Consider the following 23,980-nt stretch of genomic DNA (forward strand, 5'->3'; position numbering starts at 1 on the left):
ATTGTTTTTGTAATTATTTTAAACCTCCACATTTCTTTTATGGATTATTTATTGAACTATGGACACTGCACTGTTGCACTTTTGATTTTGTTGTTTGTTGAATAAAGCACTTTTGCACTTTTATACATCATCCCCTTGCTCTGTTGTTGCCTCACTGTCTAGCTCATCTCGGTTATAACTGTCGACGGTGTAGGGTTCAAGGGCTCCCGAACAGCGGATGGGAGCGTGGAGCAGAACCCGCATCGTCACATCCACCTCATTCTATCTACCTGACACAACTGTATTTGACCTACCTGCACATTACACTTTATACTTCTGTTTTTATACTTTATGCTGCCTTCACACACAGCTGGGGTCCAGCGGCTGTGGGGCATCTGTTGGTGAAGAAAGATTCATGGATCTTGACTTTGCTGACGATGCTGTGATTTTCACAGAGTCAATGGAGGCTCTGATCGGGGTGCTTGAGAGACTGATTGAGGAGTCTGAGTGTCTGGGCTTGCGAGTGTCCTGATAAAAACCAAACAGCCAGGCCTTTAATGACCTCTTGGGCACGGCCATCAGCAGTGTGTCTGTCTGTGGAGAGAGTGTCGACCTCACCGAGAGGTTTACTTACCTTGGCAGTGACATTCATGTGACTCTGGTGACTCTTCCTATGAAGTCAGTAGACGGAGTGGGATAGCATGGGGGGCCATGAGGTCACTGGAAGGGGGTGTGTGGCGCTCCCAATATCAGCAGAAGGACAAAGATCCAAGTCTTTAGAGTCCTGGTGCTTCCTGTCTTGCTATATGGTTGCGAGACATGGACGCTATCCAGTGACCTGAGACGAAGACTGGACTCCTTTATGTGTGTCTCTCTGGAAAATCCTTGGGTGCTGTTGGTTTGACTTTGTGTTGCTCATGGAGTCCCGAATAAGGCACATGACCTGCATTGTGAGGGAGCGTCAGTTACGGCACTACAGCCATGTGGCACGCTTCCCCGAGGGTGATCCGGCTCGTAAGATCTTCATTGTTGGGGACGCGAGTGGCTGGACCAGACCAAGGGGTCGTTCACGTAACACCTGGCTAAGGGTCATTTCCGGAGGGTGGGACTGGACCACGTGTCTGCCTGGGGGGTTGCCAACCAGGACGTGTAGTGGGTGTGGCAACGCTCTGTATCAGTCCATGCTCCCTAACTTCACTTGAATTGACTTGCTGCCTTTGTTACTTATTATTTATTTGCTACTTATTGTTTATGTTTATCTTTATACGTTGGTTTGTTATCCATTGGCATTTGGTGTGGACAGCAAAGAAAGAATTTCATTGTATAGGGAAACGTGTTTCCCTTCTGTGCACATGACAATAAACTTGAAACTAATAGAAATAAGACTCAGTAATAGTAGTAGTTTATTTATATAGCGCCCTTCACAGACAAAAGGTCACAGAGCGCAATACAATACAAATACAACAGTTAAAACAAAACACAAACAAAACCAATAAAAATAATAAAGAAACAAACAAGAACTACTCAACACTGATTAAAAGCCTATTTAAAAAGAAACGTTTTCAGTTGTATTTTAAAAGACTCAACTGCATGCAGACTATAAGGCAGGCTACTCCATAGTCTTCGTGCCACAGGCTGAAAGGCACAATCCCCATGGGTTTTTAGCCGAGTGTGTGGAACAACTAAAAGGCCCCACTTTTCTTTAATGGATTTAGATTATGAGGCGGCCTACGGAGAGTAGTTTGTCCCCTCAGGGATGCCATAGAAAAGGGGCGTGGTCTATTTGTCCCAGGAGTTTTGTACATGTGAACGAACGGGCAATTAATTTCGAGTACTCTCCATATTAGTCTGCTCATTATTAACGAATAAGTCCAATCCAGCACACGGAAGGTCGGTTACACCATCTATCCATCTTAAAAAACCAAACACTAAGGCTTTTTGGCTGAACATCCATAGAGTACACGTACCAGTCAGCACCAGGGCCTAACTGTTGACCTGAATAGCGTATCTGTGTGCTTACACCAGAGGGCGCTTGTCCGAGCAACGCTTATTTCGTGCGTCACAGGGCGCGACTGCTGACGTATTTTTTGTGCGCGTACACAGCCGCTACTGTTGATCTAAAGCGCTTTTGATTACAACCTGCACATCCCAAAGTTCGTCTTCCCTTCCTGATTATGTCTTCTGTGGAGGGTGAGACGACTGGGACCGCATTCCAGGCAGACCGACCGGGACTCAGTGAGGATGACGTCGACGAGCAGTTCGGCGATGAAGTGGGACAGTGCGGTTATGTGTTTTACAGGTACTGTCGCTTTGCGGCTTATTATTTTAATTTTATATGTATCATGCGAGATGTTAATTTGTAATCATTCTTTACAGAGTAGGAGGTATATTCATAATGGACGGACACGTACTCATTGCTACGGGCCGGTGACAGATGACTTGTGTCCGCATCGTGTCCATCAGTGCTGAGCACACAGTGACAGCGGGACACACTGTAGTCTGTCAGAATCGAGAGCGGTTCAGACCTAAAGGCACAGGTCCTTGTCAGAATATAAAGAAATATCAAAATGCGGTAGCAGCAGTCGCCCGCCTGACCATCGCTCTGAATGAGTAGCCCGGGCTGGACAGACTGTGGAGGAGAATAGAAACGCAGTGCGGAGCGGGGAGATGCTCAGTTAATTGCTGACACCGTCCATTCATTCATTCATTCATTCATTTTCCGGACTCGGACTCCACCAGTGCAAGGTCATTTTAAAACCACGAGAGCAAATTGAAGTTTATTACTTGCATGCCTGCAGAGCAGATGATGTAATACAGTATTCTAAATATAGTTCCTAGTGTTTGATAACTATTTTGTTGGCATAATAATAATAATTCATTACATTTATATAGCGCTTTTCTCAGTACTCATACTTAAGGCTAGTATTGAAACTATATTCTGAATTCGTTTATGGAGTATATTTTCTGTTTTTTGTTTAAATAAAAATTGCTATCTTTGTGGGTAACTGAATTCCCTCATTTAATTAATTAAAAATAATAATAATAATTCTTTGCATTTACTGTATATAGCGCTTTTCTCACAACTCAAAGCGCTCAGCAATTGCAGGTTAAGGGCCTTGCTGAAGGGCCCAACAGAGCAGAGTCCCTTTTAGCATTTACGGGATTCGAACTGGCAACCTTCCGATTGCCAGTGCAGATCTCTAACCTCAGAGCCACCCGTAAAAGTTTCCTTCCGGTTCCTTTGAAGACTGAGCATGACAGTCAGATATGCGGTTGGTGTAATGGCTGAGGTGCCTCTGCAAGAAGATTGGGAAGTCATCCTTGTGGTGTTCTTCCCATCTCAAGATATCAGTAAGTTTACGGACAACGCAAGAGATTCCTGTTACTTTTGATTACTTGAGTTTATTTGAATGTTATGCCGATTCTTCACATTGATCAGTGTTCCCCAAACTCGGTCCTGGGGACCCCCTGTGGCTGCAGGTTTTTGTTCCAACCAGCTTCTGTTTTTTAATTGAATTCCGGGGCTAATTAAGTTAACTCTTATTTCCCAAGTTCTGTGTTTTGGGAACAATATAGAAATTAGAAAACTACGTTCGGTTAAAAAAAAATAAAATGTACCAAGCAGTTATATAAGAATAATATATACATATTTTGTCTTTTTAACAATAGTTCCATCTTGATTTTCATTCTACTTTTCTGGGTGTTCTAATTGTTTAATCTGTTATTTACTAATTAGTGGGTCTGGTGCCAAAGTAGTTGTAGCCTTTGATTATTCAGTCTAGTTTGCCTGCGTGTCTGCTCTCCTCGTTTTTAATTGTCGTTAATAAGATACAACGAAGGGGGAAAAACAACACAGTATGTGGATTTCCCCTTGGGAATAATAAAGCATCTATCTATCTATCTATCTATCTATCTATCTATCTATCTATCTATCTATCTATCTATCTATCTATCTATCAGAGAAAGGGCAGAATAGAATGAAATCAACAAAAGAGAGTTACGCATTTAAATCTAGAGCAGTGGTTCTCAACCTTTTTTTGGCCATGCCCCACCTAGGCTTCTCTAAAATCATTATGTCCCCCACTGTAACATATACTTTATTCTTATTAGATATTACATATACTTTTACAGTGGGCTGGCACCCTGCCCGGGATTGGTTCCTGCCTTGTGCCCCGTGTTGGCTGGGATTGGCTCCAGCAGACCCCGTGACCCTGTGTTCGGATTCAGCGGGTTGGAAAATGGATGGATGGATGGATGTACTTTTATTCTTATTCTTATTAGATAGATAGATAGATAGATATTATTATCTATTCAAAAAGTGAACTCCTACTCATGTGGAGGACGCCCATAATGTCATTAATTTGGTCTAAACAAGCTTCCAAAGAACATGGAAACAAAAGATGGAAAGGATAGTTGAAGTACTGACAAAGAAATCACTAAGAAATTGTTAAAAAAAAATAATAATATGAAGTAATAAGCACATACAGTTTTGAAAACATATAATAAGAGACGTGATATTCATAAATATAAAATAACTTTAATGACCGCTTTTTCTATAATATTTTGATCATTTTATATTTTTGTTATATTACAAAATTTTATAATCATTGTTACAATTCATATTATTTTAATTGTAAAAATCGATTTCTAAGTAGAAAAACCGAAGCCGGCTGTAAAATCATAAATTAAAGGGTTCTTCAGCATCCCTTCTATCCATCCATCCATTATCCAACCCGCTATATCCTAACTACAGGGTCACAGGAGCCAATCCCAGCCAACACAGGGCGCAAGGCAGGAAACAAACCCCGGGCAGGGTGCCAGCCCACCACAGGGCGCACACACACACACACCAAGCACACCCACGGGACAATTTAGCATCGCCAATGCACTTAACCTGCATGTCTTTGGACTGTGGGAGGAAACCCACACAGACATGGGGAGAACATGCAAACTCCACGCAGGGAAGACCCGGGAAGCGAACCCGGGTCTCCTAACTGTGAGGCAGCAGCGCTACCACTGCACCACCGTGTCGCCCTGCATCACTTCTATGTTTATATAAATGTCTCTGTAAAAAATAAAAATTATTCTATCATTTTTAACAGTGAATTTCTCTTTTTTTCATTTTATAAATTGTTTAACGTACCTAAATTCTTGAATTGCCCCCCATAAAAAAATCAAATTGGGAATCACCGATCTAGAGCAAAAGTAGAAATATTTCTAAATGTTTTATCAATGTAAAAATCGTACTGTTGTGCTATTCTAAATGTAGAATAAGAGAAACAAAAATCCCAGCTAATGAAATGAGCTCGGTGTGATCAGGTGTTGTCACTGATTAGGAATCTGCTTGGAACAAAAACCTGCAGCCACCGTGGGGACCGAGTTTGGGAAGTACTGACATAGATAGCTACCTTTAAAAATGATTTTTGTTTGGTGCACAGTCCTGTACGTTAAGCACACCGTAACACCAAGCAGTTTTGATGATGACCTTAAAATCAATAATAGAAAGGCAAAAAACTGAATTATGGTAGCTGTGAGCTCAAGGCAGGAACCGACCTGGTGGGCTGCCACCGGGCTTATATGGCACTTGTATCAATCAGTGTTAAATGTGGCCATAGCAAGTTATGCTACAGTTCAGGGGCCAGCCTTTGTTTTATATTGAGTGCGATTAGAAACTGTTCACATGGCATAACGTTAAGCTGTGAATGGGGACTTTGTTAATTAATTTGAAATCTTGGGCATTTTACATTTTTTTTCTTTAGTTCATGAAAGAGTCATTGACCACATTTTTGCAATGAATTTGTAACAGTGGGTCATATTAAACAACTAGCTGTGTAAGCCTGTGCTGTAAAAAGCCCGGGGTCCTAGAAACTATTGAAATGATCAGAAAATAAACTGAAATGTAGAGATGTCAGGCAATTGAAAGGAACTCCTCTGGGCATCTCTCTTCTAGGAGGATTCGTTTTGCTGGTGTGCTCACATCACTTGTGGATTAGCGGTGGGAGGAAAAGTAAAAGGGATACCGGTTTGCTGATGTTAAGCAACTTTGTCTTTCTTTAGAGGTTTCGTTTTGCCGACATGCTGGCCTTGCTTGTGTTATTAGTGGCTAAGCGAGTTGTCTGTTTCCTCGGAGCTGGAGCTCTTATCCCGACATTTAGATATAAGATAACAGCAGTAATAGAATGTAATTGCATGCATTAGTAGACTGCGTAAAATCTGTTTTGCAACAGCGCTTTACAATGTCATGTAGTTAAAAATGGAGTCCAGATAGGCTTGTGGTGACTCCATAGCTTTACTGACAGGAGAGGCCAACTCAAATGATATCAAAATGGCCTCACTTGTTGTGCTACTGTTTTGTTGTGGAGGGTCTGTGACTAATTGGAGTTCAAATTTCTCAACAAACATTTCTGAAAGAAGTGCTATTTGAAATATTAACTTGAAAATTGCTCCATGGGGTGCTTTACAGTGTCTGACCCTGCGACGTGATCCCCAAAGGAGAGGAGGGAGGTTGGGAAGGATGTCCTGATAGCGCGTCGCCACACCACACCACGTGATGAACCGCCTGGATTGGGACCTGCTAAGGTCATGCAAAAAGACAAGTTCCCCTCGGGGGAGATTGTAATAATAATGAGAATTCTTCACATTTATATTGCGCTTTTCTCACTACTCAAAGCACTCTCCACACAGGGAGGGCCCGGGAAGTGAACCCACAATCTCCTTACTGCAAAGCAGCAGCACTTCCACGGTGCAGGTGAGTGCGTGATCAGCCAAGCCCCGCAATTAACCCCAAAGCAGCGCTGTTGTACACGCACCTGCGCCTGTTCTGAGCCTGCACGCTCTTGGGACTTGAATTATTTATTTAAAATCTGCACCACTTATCACAGGGATTAACAAAGTGTATCAAATCTAAAAATATCAGAAATCTCTGTTGAAGTGTCAAGGCAAAATTGTTGGTTGCATGAGACCATGATGGGAGAGCAGGTCTGGAGTGCTGCAAATAAATTACAATGTCGAAATTGGGATCATTATGATGTTCACATGATGCAGCTGTGTAGACATGTGAGTTATTTATCACTTTTTCATGAAAGGCACTATATAAGCCTGTTAGGTTCTTTTTGTAACTGGTATACAAGAAATGCCCCCTAAAGAATACCTTAGCACAGGGATGGGCAGATTCAGTCCTGGAGGGCCGCAGTGGCTGCAGGTTTTTGCTCCACGCAGTTGCTTAATAAGAAGCACTTATTGCTCAAGTGATACTTCTGCTTCACTTTAGTTGTCTCGCTCGTTAAGATTTGGAACCCTTATTGCTTATCCATCCATCCATTATCCAACCCGCTACATCCTATCTACAGGGTCACGGGGGTCTGCAGGACCCAATCCCAGCCAACACAGGGCGCAAGGCAGGAAACAAACCCCGGGCAGGGCGCCAGCCCACCACAGGGCACACACACACACCCACTCACCCACACACCACGCCCACACTAGGGACAATTTAGAATCGCCAGTGCACCTAACCTGCATGTCATTGGACTGTGGGAGGAAACCCACACAGACACGGGGAGAACATGCAAACTCCACGCAGGGAGGACCCGCTGCTGCCTCCTAATTGCGAGGCAGCAGCGCTACCCACTGCGCCACCATGCCGCCCCCTTATTGCTTATTTTAGTCTTAAACAGCTGTAGTCTTGTTTTTAATTTGCTCCTTATTAGCAATAAGATGCAAATGACAAAAGAAACCAGCATTCCTCCATTTAGCTTGTTTCCATTTACACCTCTTTGTGTGTATTTATCACGCACTATTGGGTTTAATTAAATACTTGGAAGGAAAGTGAAGAGAAAAAAGTGAAGCACTGAGAATAACTCGTCTGTTTTAGACTTCAAATCATTTGGATGATATCCTTAGAAAGGAAAAAAAAATCTAGGATATGAGAATGACCTGACATGACAGAGTTAAAGCACCAACAAGCCATAAAATTAAATTATTGACGAGGATTGTTTTTTATTTAAACAAAGACTTTGCCCACCTGTGCCTCAGTGCATTAATCTAGTGTTATATGTACACCACTCATAACTCACCCCTCACCACACAAATTTAAATATTATCTTTATATATATATATATACACTACCGTGGCTGTTCGTTTGTCTGTCTAGGCTTTTAAATCACCTGATGCTCGCAAACCATTTGAACTATTGACCTGAAATTTGGTACACATATACTACGTGTCCTCTACTGTCCACTTTAAGGGTGATGATTGGCTTTCAAGGTTATTCCTCTTTTTATTTTTATTTTATTTTATTGTAGAATCAACTCTCAGCAGCGGACAGCAGGGCAGTGGTGTGGTGCATGTGTACGGGCGCCGTTCTCATCCCTCCCACCTTCGTCGTCACTTCCTCTACCTCTTCATATCTTAAATCATTCTTGAGGCACATTGAAGACTTAAGTGGCGGCTTAAGTGAAAAAATTAAGGAAAACATACTAATAATTGCAACACAAACACGGACTTAATCAGTTTTAACGCGAAAAGATGCCAACAAAAGAAGAGAAGAAGTGGGCTGCTAGGGTGGAGAACAGAAGAGCAGCTCAGGAAACAGCAAGCGCGTCAACCTCTGAGCAAACGAATGATAAATGTACAGAGAAAGAGGAGGAAGACTAGAAGTCAAGTGTGTTCACTGCACGTTATTGTGCAGCTTGCCGTTACTAGTTTCTACATAATACAGTGGGGGGAAAAATTATTTGATCCCCTGCTGAATTTGTAAGTTTGCTCACTTTACAAAGAAATGACCAGTCTCGAATTTGTATGGTAGTTTCATTTTAATGAAGAGAGACAGAATATCAACCAAAAATCCAGAAAAAACACATTACATGAAAGTTGCAAATTGATTTGCATGTCATTGAGTGAAATAAGGATTTGATCCCCTACAACCCAGCCAGAATTCTGGCTTCCATAGATTGGCTGTGTGCCCATGTGGCACACACATTACAATCAATCAAACACAGATACTCTTGATCTCAACTCGTGATGTGTATAAAGCCCACCTGTCCACAGAATCAATTTCTTCCATTCCAATCTTTCCACCACCGTGTGCAACACCGAAGAGCTGTCAAAGGACATCAGGGACAAGGCTGAAATGGGCAATAAGACCACCAGCAAGAAGCTTTGTGAGAAGGTGACAACTGTTGTTGCGATTATTCAGAAATGGAAGAAATAGAAAATACCCATCAATCGCCCTCAGTCTTGAGCTCCATGCAAGAACATGCCTCATGGGGTGGTAAGGATGATGATGAGAAAGATGAGGGATCAGCCCAAAACTACACGGGAGGAGCTTGTTAATGATCTAAAGGCAGTTGGGACCACCACAGTCACCAAAAACACCATTGGTAACACACTGTGCTGTAATGGATTGACATCTTGCAGTGCCTCAAGAAAGCACAAGTACAGGCCTGAATGTTCAGTGGCAAACTTAAGACAAGCCTTCAGATCATTAAGAATCTCCTCTCCCGTGTAGTTCTGGGCTGATCCCCCACCTTTCTCATCATCATCCTCACCACCCCATGAGGCATGTTCTTGTGTGGAGCTCTGGAGTTTTTTTTCTTTTTGTTTTTTCTGTTCTCCCTGCCATCGGACCTTTACTTTATTATTTGCGACTTAGTATTGCCTAATCTTATTTTTATATTTTTCTTTCTTCATCTCATAAAGCACTTTGAGGTACGCCATTTGTATGAAAACGTGCTCTAGAAATAAATGTCGTTGTTGTTATCCACTGTTAAAATTTTTCCCATGATGGAAAATCCAGTTCAGATTAAGCAAAAGTCCATACCATATCCATTGTGAATTTCCCATTGGGGATTAATAAATTTCTTTCTTTCTTTCTTTCTTGGATTAACGGGATTCTACTGTCATATTTGTTTTATTTCAAATATCAACAAAATATGATATTCGGCCAGGGTTGTCCAAGTTTTTGAAAAAAACTGTAGTTGTAAATGAATCATTTACTTTGACCTGTGCAGTTTGTTAACCCTACGGTCCCTGATTCCTGTTTTTGATAGGCCTCTGTCTCTCTTACTTTTTTTTTTTTTTTGGTCCTTGTACTCGCTTTTCTAAATTAGTTGAAGTACTAGGGTGTTGTACCGTGTTAGCCATTATGAATGTAGAGAAAAGCCAAGCAAAATGACACCTTTTATTGGCTAACTAGAAAGATTACAATATGCAAGCTTTCGAGGCAACTCAGGCCCCTTCTTCAGGCAAGATGTAATACAGAAACTGAAGTTTCCTATGTTTATATACACACTCTAGGACAAGAAACAACATTGGTAAATCTTTAAATGAGAGATTTTGTATGTAAAAAATTAATAGATTCATTCAGGCTAGGGTTAATTTAGCAAGAGAGAAAAGAACAATGTATTGTCAAGATCTCTAGATAAGATAACTGTCCAACAAAGTCTTTTGAAGTTTGTAATGAGTTTTTCAAAACAATGTGGGTCTGTAGACAGGCTGTCTGTCATTCTGAGAGATGTAAACAATCCTCATATCTGGCCATAAAACTGTTGTCTTTATTCAATCCATGTTGTAAAGTATTAAATTTTAGCATGAGTTTAACTTCCCATTCTTTTCTCTCTTGCTGTGTTTTGAAGTTGCCCATAAGCACTGTGACCTTAAAGTCCTTCTCACAGTGTCCATGGCTGTTGAAGTGGGCCGCCACAGGAACATCTGTGTTGCCATGTTTAATGTGGAACCTGTGTAAGTTCATTCTCTGGCGGAGTGTTTGTCCAGTTTCTCCCACATAGAGTGCAGTGTCAGGACATTTCATGCAGAAAATTAGGTAGACTACATTAGATGATCTGCAGGAAAATGATCCCTTGATGTGATGTTCGAGTCGGCAGTGTGGTATAACTATACGGTCTGTATCATAGATGTGGGCACATGTTTTGCATCTTTTCTGTAATTAAGTGTTAACACTGAAAAATGTATTTCCTGAACCTCCCCTCCTGGCATACAGACAACCACCAAACCTTCAACAATTAATTGTCCGAGGCTCCCTAAGTGAACCAACAGAAAATGGCACATCTCCATGCCTACAGAAAAGATGCAAAACATGTGCCCACATCTATGATACAGACCGTATAGTTATACCACACTGCCGACTCGAACATCACATCAAGGGATCATTTTCCTGCAGATCATCTAATGTAGTCTACCTAATTTTCTGCATGAAATGTCCTGACACTGCACTCTATGTGGGAGAAACTGGACAAACACTCCGCCAGAGAATGAACTTACACAGGTTCCACATTAAACATGGCAACACAGATGTTCCTGTGGCGGCCCACTTCAACAGCCATGGACACTGTGAGAAGGACTTTAAGGTCACAGTGCTTATGGGCAACTTCAAAACACAGCAAGAGAGAAAAGAATGGGAAGTTAAACTCATGCTAAAATTTAATACTTTACAACATGGATTGAATAAAGACAAGAGTTTTATGGCCAGATATGAGGATTGTTTACATCTCTCAGAATGACAGACAGCCTGACTACAGACCCACATTGTTTTGAAAAACTCATTACAAACTTCAAAAGACTTTGTTGGACAGTTATCTTATCCAGAGATCTTGACAATACATTGTTTTTTTCTCTCTTGCTAAATTAACCCTAGCCTGAATGAATCTATTAATTTTTTACATACAAAATCTCTCATTTAAAGATTTACCAATGTTGTTTCTTGTCCTAGAGTGTGTATATAAACATAGGAAACTTCAGTTTCTGTATTACATCTTGCCTGAAGAAGGGGCCTGAGTTGCCTCGAAAGCTTGCATATTGTAATCTTTCTAGTTAGCCAATAAAAGGTGTCATTTTGCTTGGCTTTTCTCTAAATTAGTTGAGTTAAGGCTTTGGGGCTACAGGATGATATGAAAGCTTGGAGACAATTGCATTGCATTGCTTTTGAACCAGAAGGTATCCATGTTTTTATTTTAAAATAGTAAACGACGTACTTCTTCTGCCCTTCAGTTAATAATAATTTATTGTTTTCTTCTTGTTTTAAAGAGTTTCCTATTTTCATTTTCTTTTAACATTTTTGTGCCTGACAGAGACAGAAAAGAATGGGCTGATGTTGAACCCGTGCCACAGGATGACGGTCCAAATCCAATCGTGAAAATTGCTTACTCTGACAAATGTAAGGCCATTCTGAAGTAAATATTAAGTATTTGCTTTAATAAATGTTGAGTTTGGTGCTTTTAATCTGTTTTCCTCATAGAGATGTATTCCTGTGCAAAATTCATTTAATTGAAAGATTTGAGAAATTTTAAATCATAAATAAATGTCGGTGCTCTGAATATTACCGCTTTTGAGCCCCATGCCCAAACGTGACCATCTTCATATTTATCTTTGTATATATGAATGTAATACCAAAATAAAAATGTAAAAACCTTAAACAATAGCAGGAAAGTAGGAAAGACCGAAGTTTTTAGGTATAACGTAAAACTCGCTAATCATGGCACCATAGAGTGGTGACATGTGGCATGTTGATTGCAACTTGCAAATAAAAAGTTCACTGTACTTTGTACATCTGACAGTAAGAACCCAATAATTCTATTTTTATGCTGTTGTCAAGTTTTTCATTCTCTGATTCAGCACAAATGTAACTTTTTAATATCCATTATAAACAGTGCTATGTAACATGAAAGGTCATGGCGGTGAATAAAAAGAAAAATTGGGAGTGCTCTCCCCTGGAGTTTCTCATATACTCAGCTATGGGGATGGATATTTGAGGAGTAAACCGCAAGAAAATTATTATATTTTTATGATTATGTATATTAAAGAACCATCAACAACAAATCAAATCAATAATGTATTGAACAATTATTATAAAAGTAAAGTTGAATAAATCGGACTCTGCAGGTGCATGAATTAAAGGTAAAGTACCCCTTCTGGTTAGCGGAAATAGCCCAAAAGTTGATAGAAATCTAAGTTTTGTACCTAATGCTCGTATGCAAAATTTGGTTGACCTCAGTGAAAGTGTACTCAAGTTATCGTGCTTACATACAGACACACAGACAGACAGTCACACAGACATACCTGTAATTCCAAAAATGGAATTTTCAGACTCAGGGAGGTGTAAAATGTCGAGATTCATCAAAATCTTGAAATCGAATTTTTCGACGATTCCAATACTTTCCCTACGAGAAAGTAAAAAACATGACAATTATTTGTGCTACCCGTCTAAGATGGGTGGAAATTTAAGTAAACAACGTAGACCACAGTGTTAGTGTTTGTAGTGCACCATCTATTGGAATAATATATCTTGTAATGTATGCAGTAATAAAATGCATTGTATTTTCTTTCCAACAGATGGTGCATCACAAACATTTGTAGTAATAAATGCTAACTAGTACATCACAAAGATGTCTACTAATGTGTTTTATTACTACAAGTGTTTGTGATGCACCATCTGTTGGAATGACAGAGACATAACAACCGAATAGTCACACAGCTACTTATCCTTTTATTAAGGTGGATGATGGGAATAAAAAAGAAAATCACATCACCTTGTTTTGTGAAATATGTAAACAAATCCAAATATCTGCTGTATCATGTTAGATTTTAAGCCCACTTTTGGGGGCTCCTCTCTCTCGATCTCTCTGTCTCTTTTTTACTGTGTCATGTGCGGCTCATTAGAGTTTCACCAGTGATATTTTTGGTCTAATAGGCTTATTGCCAAAGAATTTTGACATTTTTTTGAAAGTGTCATGTTCATTATTTAGACTCTGTTGACATTGTGGCTTTAATTCTAGTAAGCTTTATTTTTCATTTTGAACTGTTTAGTGTTGATTTTGTAATTTTTCTTCCAAGAAATATTGGCATAGCCAAGTGATTTTCAGTTTTTATGAAATCCACAGTTTTGGGTAAATCAATCTCCTGTGTTGGTTTCTTCCTTTATATCTCCGCAGTTATGGATGTTTATGATTACTTCCGTGCCATGCTAGAGCGGGATGAGAGAAGTGAGAGAGCTTTTTCCTTAACGGCAGATGCCATTGAACTCAATGCTGCCAACTACACTGTATGGTGAGTCCTGTGCTTGAGCCAATGGCGCAGTCACATGAGGCTTAGATGGTAGTAAGCACTGCCTGTCCTACTTCTTGAATGTGACAGTAACCTTGGGATCATTAAAACTTTAATTTGAGGATGCCATATGCAGTCATACAATCCAAAAGTAAAATGTAAGCAGCATACCCCCAGAGCCTTGCACATCATGCTTTTGTGCGCCATGGCCTACTGTAACAGGGTGCTTTTGCTCTTTGACAGCCTCCATATGGCTGCCCTTTGTCAGATACCAACAACAGTCCACTTGCTTGTGCACCATTAGCTTTCTGAAGTAACAATCATACAGTTGTCAGACTCCATGCCATGTGACAACCACAGGGGATTTTAACCCTTATTATTAACCACTATGTGTAGCCATATTTTAAAACTTTTAAAGTTGCTTCTGTAACCCCAATGTTAAAAAAGTCTGGTCTTGATGCTGACAATCTTAACAATTTCCGGCCTATTTCCCACTTACCTTTCCTGTCAAAAGTTCTTGAGCGTGTTGTAGCTTCCCAACTCACCAATTACCTAACCTCTAATAATTTGATGAACCCTTTCAGTCGGGTGTCAGGGCGCGGCACAGCTGTGAAACTGCTCTGCTACGGGTAACCAATGATTTGCTTATGGCAGCAGACTCTGGACAAACCAGCATATTAATTCTGTTAGACCTCAGTGCAGCATTTGACACTCAGGTCAGACATGACATCCTACTGTCCAGAATGGAGAACATGCTGGGTATCTCTGGCACTACCCTCCAGTGGTTCAAGTCCTATCTGACTGATAGGTAAGAGTTTGTTAGTCTTGGCAAGAGCAGATCCAGCTCAGCACCAGTCACACAAGGAGTCCCTCAAGGCTCTGTCCTCGGTCCTCTGCTTTTCTGTATTTACATGCTTCCCCTTGGCCATATTATCCGTAGCTATGGACTGGGTTATCATTTTTATGCAGATGATACTCAACTCTACTTCAGTGTTAAAAGTGGAACTTCATCAGAGCTTTCTCAGCTCACAACCTGCCTTAGTGAAATTAAAACCTGGATGGAGCAGAACTCTTTAAAATTAAATTGCAATAAAACTGAACTCCTGCAAATTGGGTCTAAAATGCAACTTAATAAAATGAGCTCCTTCCCAGTCCATCTTGGCGGTGATCTCATCAGACCTGCCTCTACTGTAAAAAATCTTGATGTCATTTTTGATTCCTCGACTCTCTTATTCCACCCACATAAATCACATTAAGAAACTTTCTTACTTTCACCTCTGTAACATATCCCGTGTTCGCGCCTTCCACTCCTTTTCTAATGCTGAGAAACTTGTCCATGCTTTTATCACATCCCACATCGATTATTATAATTCCCTACTGGCAGGTGCCCCTTCTAATCTTATATCACAGCTCCAGCTTATTCAAAACTCAGCTGCAAGAGTCCTTACTCGAACCAGCAGCAGCGAGCACATCACTCCCATCCTGCTCCGTCTTCACTGGCTCCCTGTGTCTTATAGAATCAAATATAAAATCCTACTAATAACCTACAAAGCCTTAAATAACCTCGCGCCAAACTACATCAGTGATCTTCTCCATCACTATGTGCCTGCCCGCCCACTAAGGTCCTCTGATTCTGGTAATCTTGTTGTGCCCCTCACTAATCTACACTCCATGGGTGACAGCAGGGCCTTCAGCTGTATAGCGCCCAGGCTCTGGAATGACCTACCGAAATTAATCAGGTCAGCTGACTCCATGAATTCTTTTAAAAAACAACTCAAAACTCATCTGTTCAGGAAGGCTTTTAACTCTACTTGACTTTATTACCCTTCTCTCAGTTTACTTCTCTGTCAAGATGCTCATGTAACCTGTATGTGTGTGTGCGAGACCATCAATTATGTTGTCTGTTTCTTTTTTTTTCAGAATTCACTGTCTTAATCTTCTTTATTTATTTATCTGGTTTGTACAATGCTATATACTGTATATGCTGCCGTTCTTTATTATATTCTGTAAGTGCCTTGAGCATGGGAAAGGCGCTATATAAATCAAATGTATTATTATTATTATTATTATTATTATTATTATATTCTGGATCAATACATTGTCATACTCTTAAAATATTATTTTTCCGAGTTTATTCTGTTCAGTGTGTCACTTTTAAATTGTCGGCTTTTTAATCTTTCCAACAGGCATTTTCGTCGGGTTTTGCTGCAATCATTACAGAAAGATCTGCTTGAAGAAATGAAGTACATAACAGCAATTATTGAGGATCAGCCAAAGAACTATCAAGTCTGGTAATGCCAACAATTTGACATTAGAATGAAGTCACTGTAAATAGACAGATAGATACTTTATTAATCCCAAGGGGAAATTCACATACACCAGCAGCAGTATACTGATACAAAAAACAATATTAAATTAAAGAGTGATAACAATGTAGGTATAACAGACAATAACTTTGTATAATTTTAACGTTTACCCCCACGGGTGGAATTGAAGAGTCGTATAGTGTGGTGGAGGAACGATCTCCTCAGTCAGTCAGTGGAGCAGGACGGTGACAGCAGTCTGTCGCTGAAGCTGCTCCTCTGTCTGGAGATGATCCTGTTCAGTGGATGCAGTGGATCCTCCATGATTGACAGGAGTCTGCTCAGCGCCCGTCGCTCTGCCACGGATGTCAAACTGTGATGTCAATAATGTAACTAACTGTAAGTTTGCTTGATTCTCCTGAGTTTCTGTGATTGTACCATGTTTATATACAATGCTGAGCAGAGATGGGCAAACTATACGCTGTCGGTCAAAAGTTTTACAACACCTCAATTTTTCCCAGTATTTCTTCACATTTAATCAGTTGAAATACAATGAATGACCTAAAATGGTGAAAAGGTAAGCAGTAAACTGCCAGAGGTTTAAATTTAAAGTTTAGGTTAGCAAAACTTGAAACAAAAATTGGCAATGGTCTCCCCTAGGCTTTCTCGTATACTCAGATATGGGGATGGATATTTGAGGAGTAAACCGCAAGACAATAATTATATTTTTATGTTAAGTACATTAAAGAACCATCAACAACAAATCAGAATTAAGAATGTATTGAACAATCATTATAAAAGTAAAGTTGAATAAATTGGACTCTGCAGCTGCGTGAATAAAAGGTAAAGTACCACTTCCGGTTTGCAGAAATAGGCTAAAATTTGATAGAAATCTATGTTTTGTACCTAATACTTGTATGCAAAATTTGGTTGACCTAAGTGAAAGCATACTCACATTATCATGTCTATACACACGCACAGATAGACAGACATAATTCCAAAAATAGCATTTTCAGACTCGGGGAGGTCTAAAACGTTGAGATTTCATCAAAATCTTCAAATGGAATTTTTGGAGGATGCCAATACTTTCCCTGTGCTTCGTATATGAAAAAGTCAGGGAGGTCTAAAATGTCGAGATTCATCAAAATCTCGACATCAAATTTTTGGACGATTACAATACTGTGCCTGTGCTTTATATACGAGAAAGTAAAAAGGAAATGTCAGAATATTACAAATGGGCTTTCTTCAGGGAACAATTAATAGTTTACAAACTAAAAATGTTCTGCAGCAATTAAAGTCAATAAAGCCTTGCAAGTTGAAGCAAACAATTTGCACAGGTGTTCCAACTTTGGTTGATTACTTAAAAACCATTTGTCTGTCTTAAAGCAGAGTTGGAACAGACTGGGTTACTACACCCTCTAAAGTACCACTTAGACAATATTCCAGTGATAATGGCAAGAAAATAATAATAACAATAATTCTTTACATTTATATAGCGCTTTTCTCACTACTCAAAGCTCTCAGCAATTGCAGGTTAAGGGCCCAACAGAGCAGAGTCTCTTTTGGCATTTACGGGATTCGAACCGGCAACCTTCCGATTGGCAATTAACAAATGAAATGAGACAGAGCATTATTACCCTTGGAAGTGTAGGCCTTTCATTAAGAGAAATCGCCAAAAAAAAACAAAAATCAAAGTGTCCAGTGGTGTCCTTCACAATCCAAAGGCCACTGGAAACTGGAAGAAACTCTAATAGGAAGAGATCTAGTAGAGCCAAAGTCACAGGCCAATCAGAAGACAAGTTTCTGAGGGTCACCAGCTTGTGTGATAAGCTCCTCACAGCACAGCAGCTTCAAGCACAGCTTAACAGTGCGAGTGTCGGACTTTGTGCTGCATGTTTGACAGAGCAAGTGGCAGGAAGAAAGCCATCCCTTTAAGGACACAATAGTGCCATGAAATCCCTACTGCAGGCTGGACAAAATAAACATGTAACACCATTTCTGAATATTGAAGTAGTAAAGTTATACTAGACCATGAAAATTTGGTTTGTGAAGGAAATAAATGTGGTGTATTTTCTCTATAGATTTATATATTGTTTGTGTGTGTAAAAATGTGTATGTATACTCGTATTAAAAGAGCAATGAATTTTGCACTTTACCAGATTGCAAAGCCTTTGTAGGCCTAAAGAAGGACTTTGTGAACTGTGCCGTCTACTTGTCCCTCTGTACCTTATTGTGACCGAATGACCGGGGGATCACCCATTACTTGATTAAATCTTCCTTGGGATTTTTTCTGGACTTGGTTAATTTAACTGATAGTTAACCGCTCTGAGATTGAATTATAGTAGTTTGTTATTACATTATATAAAGTGGTCCCCTGCAGCTTCGCCCACGTAGTAGTGAAACAGGACAAAGTTTAAAAATCAATTAAAAAAAAAAAATAAAGAAATTTTGTATTGAGAACAATTTATATTAATACAACAACAACAACATCATTTATTTATATAGCACATTTTCATACAAATAATGTAGCTCAAAGTGCTTTACATGATGAAGAAAAGAGAAAAAAAGACAAAGTAAGAATTAAAATAAGACAACACTAATTAACATAGAATAAGAGGAAGGTCTGATGGCCAGAGAGGACAGAAAAAAACAAAAAAACTCCAGATGGCTGGAGAAAAAAACCAAAATCTGCAGGGGGTCCAGACCATGAGACCGCCCAGCCCCCTCTGGGCATTCTACCTAACATAAATGAACAGTCCTCTTTGTATTTAGGGTTCTCATGGAAGGACTTGATGATGATGGTCATGTAGACATACAGGTTTCCTATCTTAGGGCCTCTTGATATACAATATTTTTGGTCTTGCTGTCAGGTGCAAGGACATATAGGTATCTTGGGGAAACTAACCCAGGAGAAAGCAACGTAAAGCTGACAATGCGAGAAGCCTGGTGAGCTAAGATCAACCCTTGCCAACTTGAGTGTCTGTCCCTGGTCCTTGTTAATTGACATTGCAAAGCAAAGCTTCACCAGGAACTGTAATCTCTTGAATTGAAAGGGCATGTCCGTCGCGATTAGAGGAATGCGAGGGGTTAAAACCCTCTCGCCAATTAAACATCGTGTGATGATTATCACATCAATGATGTTGTTCTGAAGCTGACAGACCTGGAGACGGGTACCATTGCAAAGTTTGGGTGGGCTCAGGTTTCTCAACAGGATAATTGGTGCTCCTACTTTCAATGCTAAGTTGTGGGGTGGCATACCAGGAGGATTAATGGAGTTTAACAATTCTGAAGGATAGTGAACTGAATCGTGTTCTAAAACGGTTTTTATTGAAGTGTATGTCCTAGACAGCGTGTCAAATAATTTGAGCACCAATTGATCAATTTTATGCCTCCCCCCTCCCTCGGCCTGCAGCCTCTCTCGTCACTTCATGCTTATAAATTGCTGCCACAAGTGGACTATGATACTTGGTGCAATAAGAGAAGTCACAAAATCAACCGGAATGTTCAAGCAAATTATACAAACATATATATATATATATATACAGTCATATGAAAAAGTTTGGGAACCTCTCTCAGCCTGCATAATAATTGACTCTCCTTTCAACAACATTAAAGATATCAGTGGTATGTCTTTCATTTCCTAGGAGATCTGCAGTGTTTTCCGAACGAAGATTTTTAGTGATGCAGTATTTAGTTGTATGAAATTAAATCAAATGTGAAAAACTGGCTGTGCACAAATGTGGGTCCCCTTGTCATTGTGCTGATTTGAATGCCTGTCACTGCTCAATGCTGATTACTTGGTGTGATGAGCTCGTTAAGCCTTGAACTTCATAGACAGGTGTGTCCATCATGAGATATAAAGGTATTTAAGGTGGTCAATTACAAGTTGGGCTTCCTTCCCTTTGACTCTCCTCTGAAGAGTGACAGCATGGGATCCTCAAAGCAACTCTCCAAAGATCTGAAAACAAAGATTCTTGAGTCTCCTGGTTTAGGAGAAGGCAACAAAAAGCCATCTCAGAGGTTTAAACTGTCAGTTTCTGTAACTGTAAGGAATGGAATCAGGAAATGGAAGGCCACAGGCACAGTTGCTGTTAAACCAGCAGGTCTGGCAGGCCAAGAAAAATACAGGAGCAGCATATGAGCAGGATTGTGAGAATGGTGACAGACAACCACAGATCACCTCCAAAGACCTGCAAGAACATCTGGCTGCAGATGGTGTATCTGTACATCGTTCTACAATTCAAACATCTCTATGGCAGGGTGATGAGAAAGAAGCCCTTTCTGCACTCACGCCACAAACAGAGTCGCTTGTTGTATGCCAATGCTCATTTAGACAAACCAGATTCATTTTGGAACAAAGTGCTTTGGACTGATGAGACAAAAATGGAGTTATTTGGTCAGAACAAAAAGCACTTTACATGGCGGAAGAAGAACACCGCATTCCAAGAAAAACACCTGCTACCTACTGTCAAATTTGGTGGAGGTTCCATCAGGCTGTGTGGCTAGTTCAGGGACTGGGGCCCTTGTTAAAGTCGAGGGTCAGATGAATTCAACCCAATATCAACAAATTCTTCAGGATAATGTTCAAGCATCAGTCACAAAGTTGAAGTTACGCAGGGGTTGGATATTCCAACAAGACAATGACCCAAAATACAGTTGGAAATCTACAAAGGCATTCATGCAGAGGGAGAAGTACAATGTTCTGGAATGGCCGTCACAGTCCCCTGACTTGAATATCATCGACAATCTATGGGATGATTTGAAGCAGGCTGTCCATCAAATTGAACTGAACTGGAGAGATTTGGTATGAAGAATGGTCAGAAATACCTCCATCCAGAATCAGACACTCATCAGAGGTTATAGGAGGACAGCGTCGAGAGGACAAAAGGAGGCTCAACTAAGTATTGATGTCATATCTCTGTTGCGGTGCCCAAATTTATGCACCTGTCTAATTTTGTTATGATGAATATTACATATTTTTTGTTAATCCAATAACTTAATGTCACTGCTGAAATCCTACTGTGTCCATAAGGCATGTCGGATATGAGAAGGAAGTTGCTACTTTGAAAGCTCAGCCAATGAGAAACAAAAATCCAAAGAATTAAGAGGGGTTCCCAAACTTTTTCATATGACTGTGTGTGTGTGTGTGTGTGTGTGTATATATATATATATATATATATATATATATATATATACACACTAGCCATCACCTGTGGCTTTGCCCACGTATTAGTGAAATAGGACAGTGAGGAAGCCCCGCCCAGCTCTCTACTCCTGTCATCACTCTTTCCCTTCCCTCAGCCTGTCTCAGATTACCATGAATATATCGCTCCTGCAAGCGAACTCTGATTCTTTGTGCAGTGACAGAAGTTGCAAAATCAACTGGAATATTCGAGCAAATTAAAAAAAAAAAAAAAAAGATCTAAATTAAGTAGTTCTTTTGTTCGCTAACTAAGTGGAGTTAAGGTTACGCCCTGAGGCAGATATGTGAGTGAGGAGGGCCCCGCAGCCCGATGAGTCTCTCTCGGATTTGCGCTAATAAATCGGTATTGCAAGCAAACTATTATTACTTAGCGAGATGAGAAAGTCGCAAAATCAACCGGAATGTTCAAGCAAATTATAGAAAAAAAACGATTTAAATCCGTTAAGTAGTTCTCTCGTGAAAAGTGGACAGACATACAAACGGTTCTAAAAAAAACTATAAGAAGTTCCTTTCTTGGTCCACAAAATGTTTTAAAACCTTGTGGTTCGGGAGATTTCGTGATGAGTGAGTCCATGGTATTTGACTTTTTATATCTATCTATCTATCTATCTATCTATCTATCTATCTATCTATCTATCTATCTATCTATCTATCTATCTATCTATCTATCTATCTATCTATCTATCTATCTATCTATCTATCTATCTATCTATCTATCTATCTATCTATCTATCTATCTATCTATCTATCTATCTATCTATCTATCTATCTATCTATCTATCTATCTATCTATCTATCTATCTATCTATCTATCTATCTATCTATCTATCTATATATATATATATATATATATATATATATATATATATATATATATATATATATATATAATATTTTATATAGAGACTAGATTCAAAAGTGTTTTCTTTGGTTTATTACTTGTACTGATATATATTTTTTGATTGCAGTGCTAGAAAAAATTATTCACTTCTTTTCAGTTTTTCACATTTTATTATTATAGAACATTGAATCACAGTGGATTTAATTATTTAACATTTGTAACTAAATTAGACTAATTTGCAGAGATCTGTTTTCAAGTTGACTTTAAAGATTCCTTTACTGTTCATCAGTGTCAGAAAAACCAAATGAAATCCCCTGTAAATCAAGGTCATGTAACAATAAGATTTGAAAACATGCAAAAGGATGAACATTTTTTATAGACCTGGAGCATATGATATTGAACTGCTTGTGTTACGTTTTTTCTTAGCAGCTCAATTTTAGGATTATTGCTTGTATACTGTTAGTAATTCAGAATCATTTCTTGTTTTTCTTAGGCATCACAGAAGAATGATTGTGGAGTGGCTGAAGGACCCATCACTTGAGCTGGAGTTTATTGCCAGTATCCTCAGCCAAGATGCTAAGAACTATCATGCCTGGCAACACAGACAGTGGGTTATTCAGGTAAAGAACATTTAACCGCGTGGCAACGTCTATAATAGAGCTGCACCAGTTTTCTTACACAATATGTGTTCTGTTTGGGCTTACTGTTGCATGTTTCCATTTCCACATTTTAAGGGATCTTGTCCTATTCAACAGCTCAAGTACCATATATACTCGCGTTTAAGTTCTTGACTTGATTTTACCGTATAATTTCTGGTATTTTATAATGTTGGTCGTATAAGTTGATAGCGGAAAACTCACGCTATTGGTCCAAGAGATTAACCTGAGAGAGTAACCACAGAGCACGCTGCCTTTTTTCCCTATGTACTGTGCCTACGTGACCACATGGTAATACCCAAACTATTCCGAAGCGACGTTTGCACTGACTTGTGTTTTATGTATCTCACACCCTCACACACCTTTATCCATAAGAGCATCTCTTATCTGCGATGGAGCGTTCGATCAGAAGAAAATATGAGGCTGGTTTTAAATTAAACGTTGTTGAAGTAGCAAAAGAAATTGGTAACTGTGCTGCTGCAACAAAATTCAATGCGTCTGAGAAACTGGTGTGAGATTGGAGGAAGTAAGAAGATGTAAAAAAAAAAATAATAATAATCATCAAGTGTCGCATTTTTGAACAAGCGCATAAGTTGGGGTCTGATTTTTTCGAGTTTCATGACCCGACTTATAAGTGAGTATATACAGTACTTTCTTGGTGAAACATTTAGAGTAGCATGCTGTGTTACCATCCACATGGCTGCTACAATAGCATTGGCGTCTGTATTCTGGTGGTTAGACTCGCTTTGTTACTCTTCTTCTCCCCTTTTTTTCTTGTATCTGATAGTCCTTTACCTTCAATGTGCTGTGTGTACCTCATTGTCAAAAGGGGAAAAATGACTACAAATATGTTACAGACATGTTATCATTAATATAAACTGTAGTGGAGCTTTGTGGGATCCCTCTACAGAAGTTATTTAATGGGAAGATATGTTGTCTGTTT

General features: G+C 39.6%; 2 protein-coding genes across 2 annotated transcripts in view; one reads left to right on the plus strand and one right to left on the minus strand.

Moving 5' to 3' along the window:
- pigg (phosphatidylinositol glycan anchor biosynthesis class G) overlaps window positions 1-23,980 on the minus strand; it is a 1,234,979-nt gene that overhangs the window by 571,640 nt on the left and 639,359 nt on the right. The gene's annotated exons all lie outside the window — the stretch shown is intronic.
- fnta (farnesyltransferase, CAAX box, alpha) overlaps window positions 1,915-23,980 on the plus strand; it is a 49,742-nt gene continuing 27,676 nt past the window's right edge. Inside the window, exons 1-5 of the mRNA XM_051929933.1 lie at window positions 1,915-2,278; window positions 12,063-12,148; window positions 13,923-14,037; window positions 16,221-16,325; window positions 22,875-23,001. Coding sequence (XP_051785893.1) covers window positions 2,154-2,278; window positions 12,063-12,148; window positions 13,923-14,037; window positions 16,221-16,325; window positions 22,875-23,001 — 558 coding nt within the window. The 5' untranslated portion in view covers window positions 1,915-2,153. The remainder of the gene's footprint in view (window positions 2,279-12,062; window positions 12,149-13,922; window positions 14,038-16,220; window positions 16,326-22,874; window positions 23,002-23,980) is intronic.

This window comes from Erpetoichthys calabaricus, chromosome 7, assembly GCF_900747795.2.
Source record: "Erpetoichthys calabaricus chromosome 7, fErpCal1.3, whole genome shotgun sequence".
Lineage (NCBI taxonomy): Eukaryota > Metazoa > Chordata > Cladistia > Polypteriformes > Polypteridae > Erpetoichthys > Erpetoichthys calabaricus.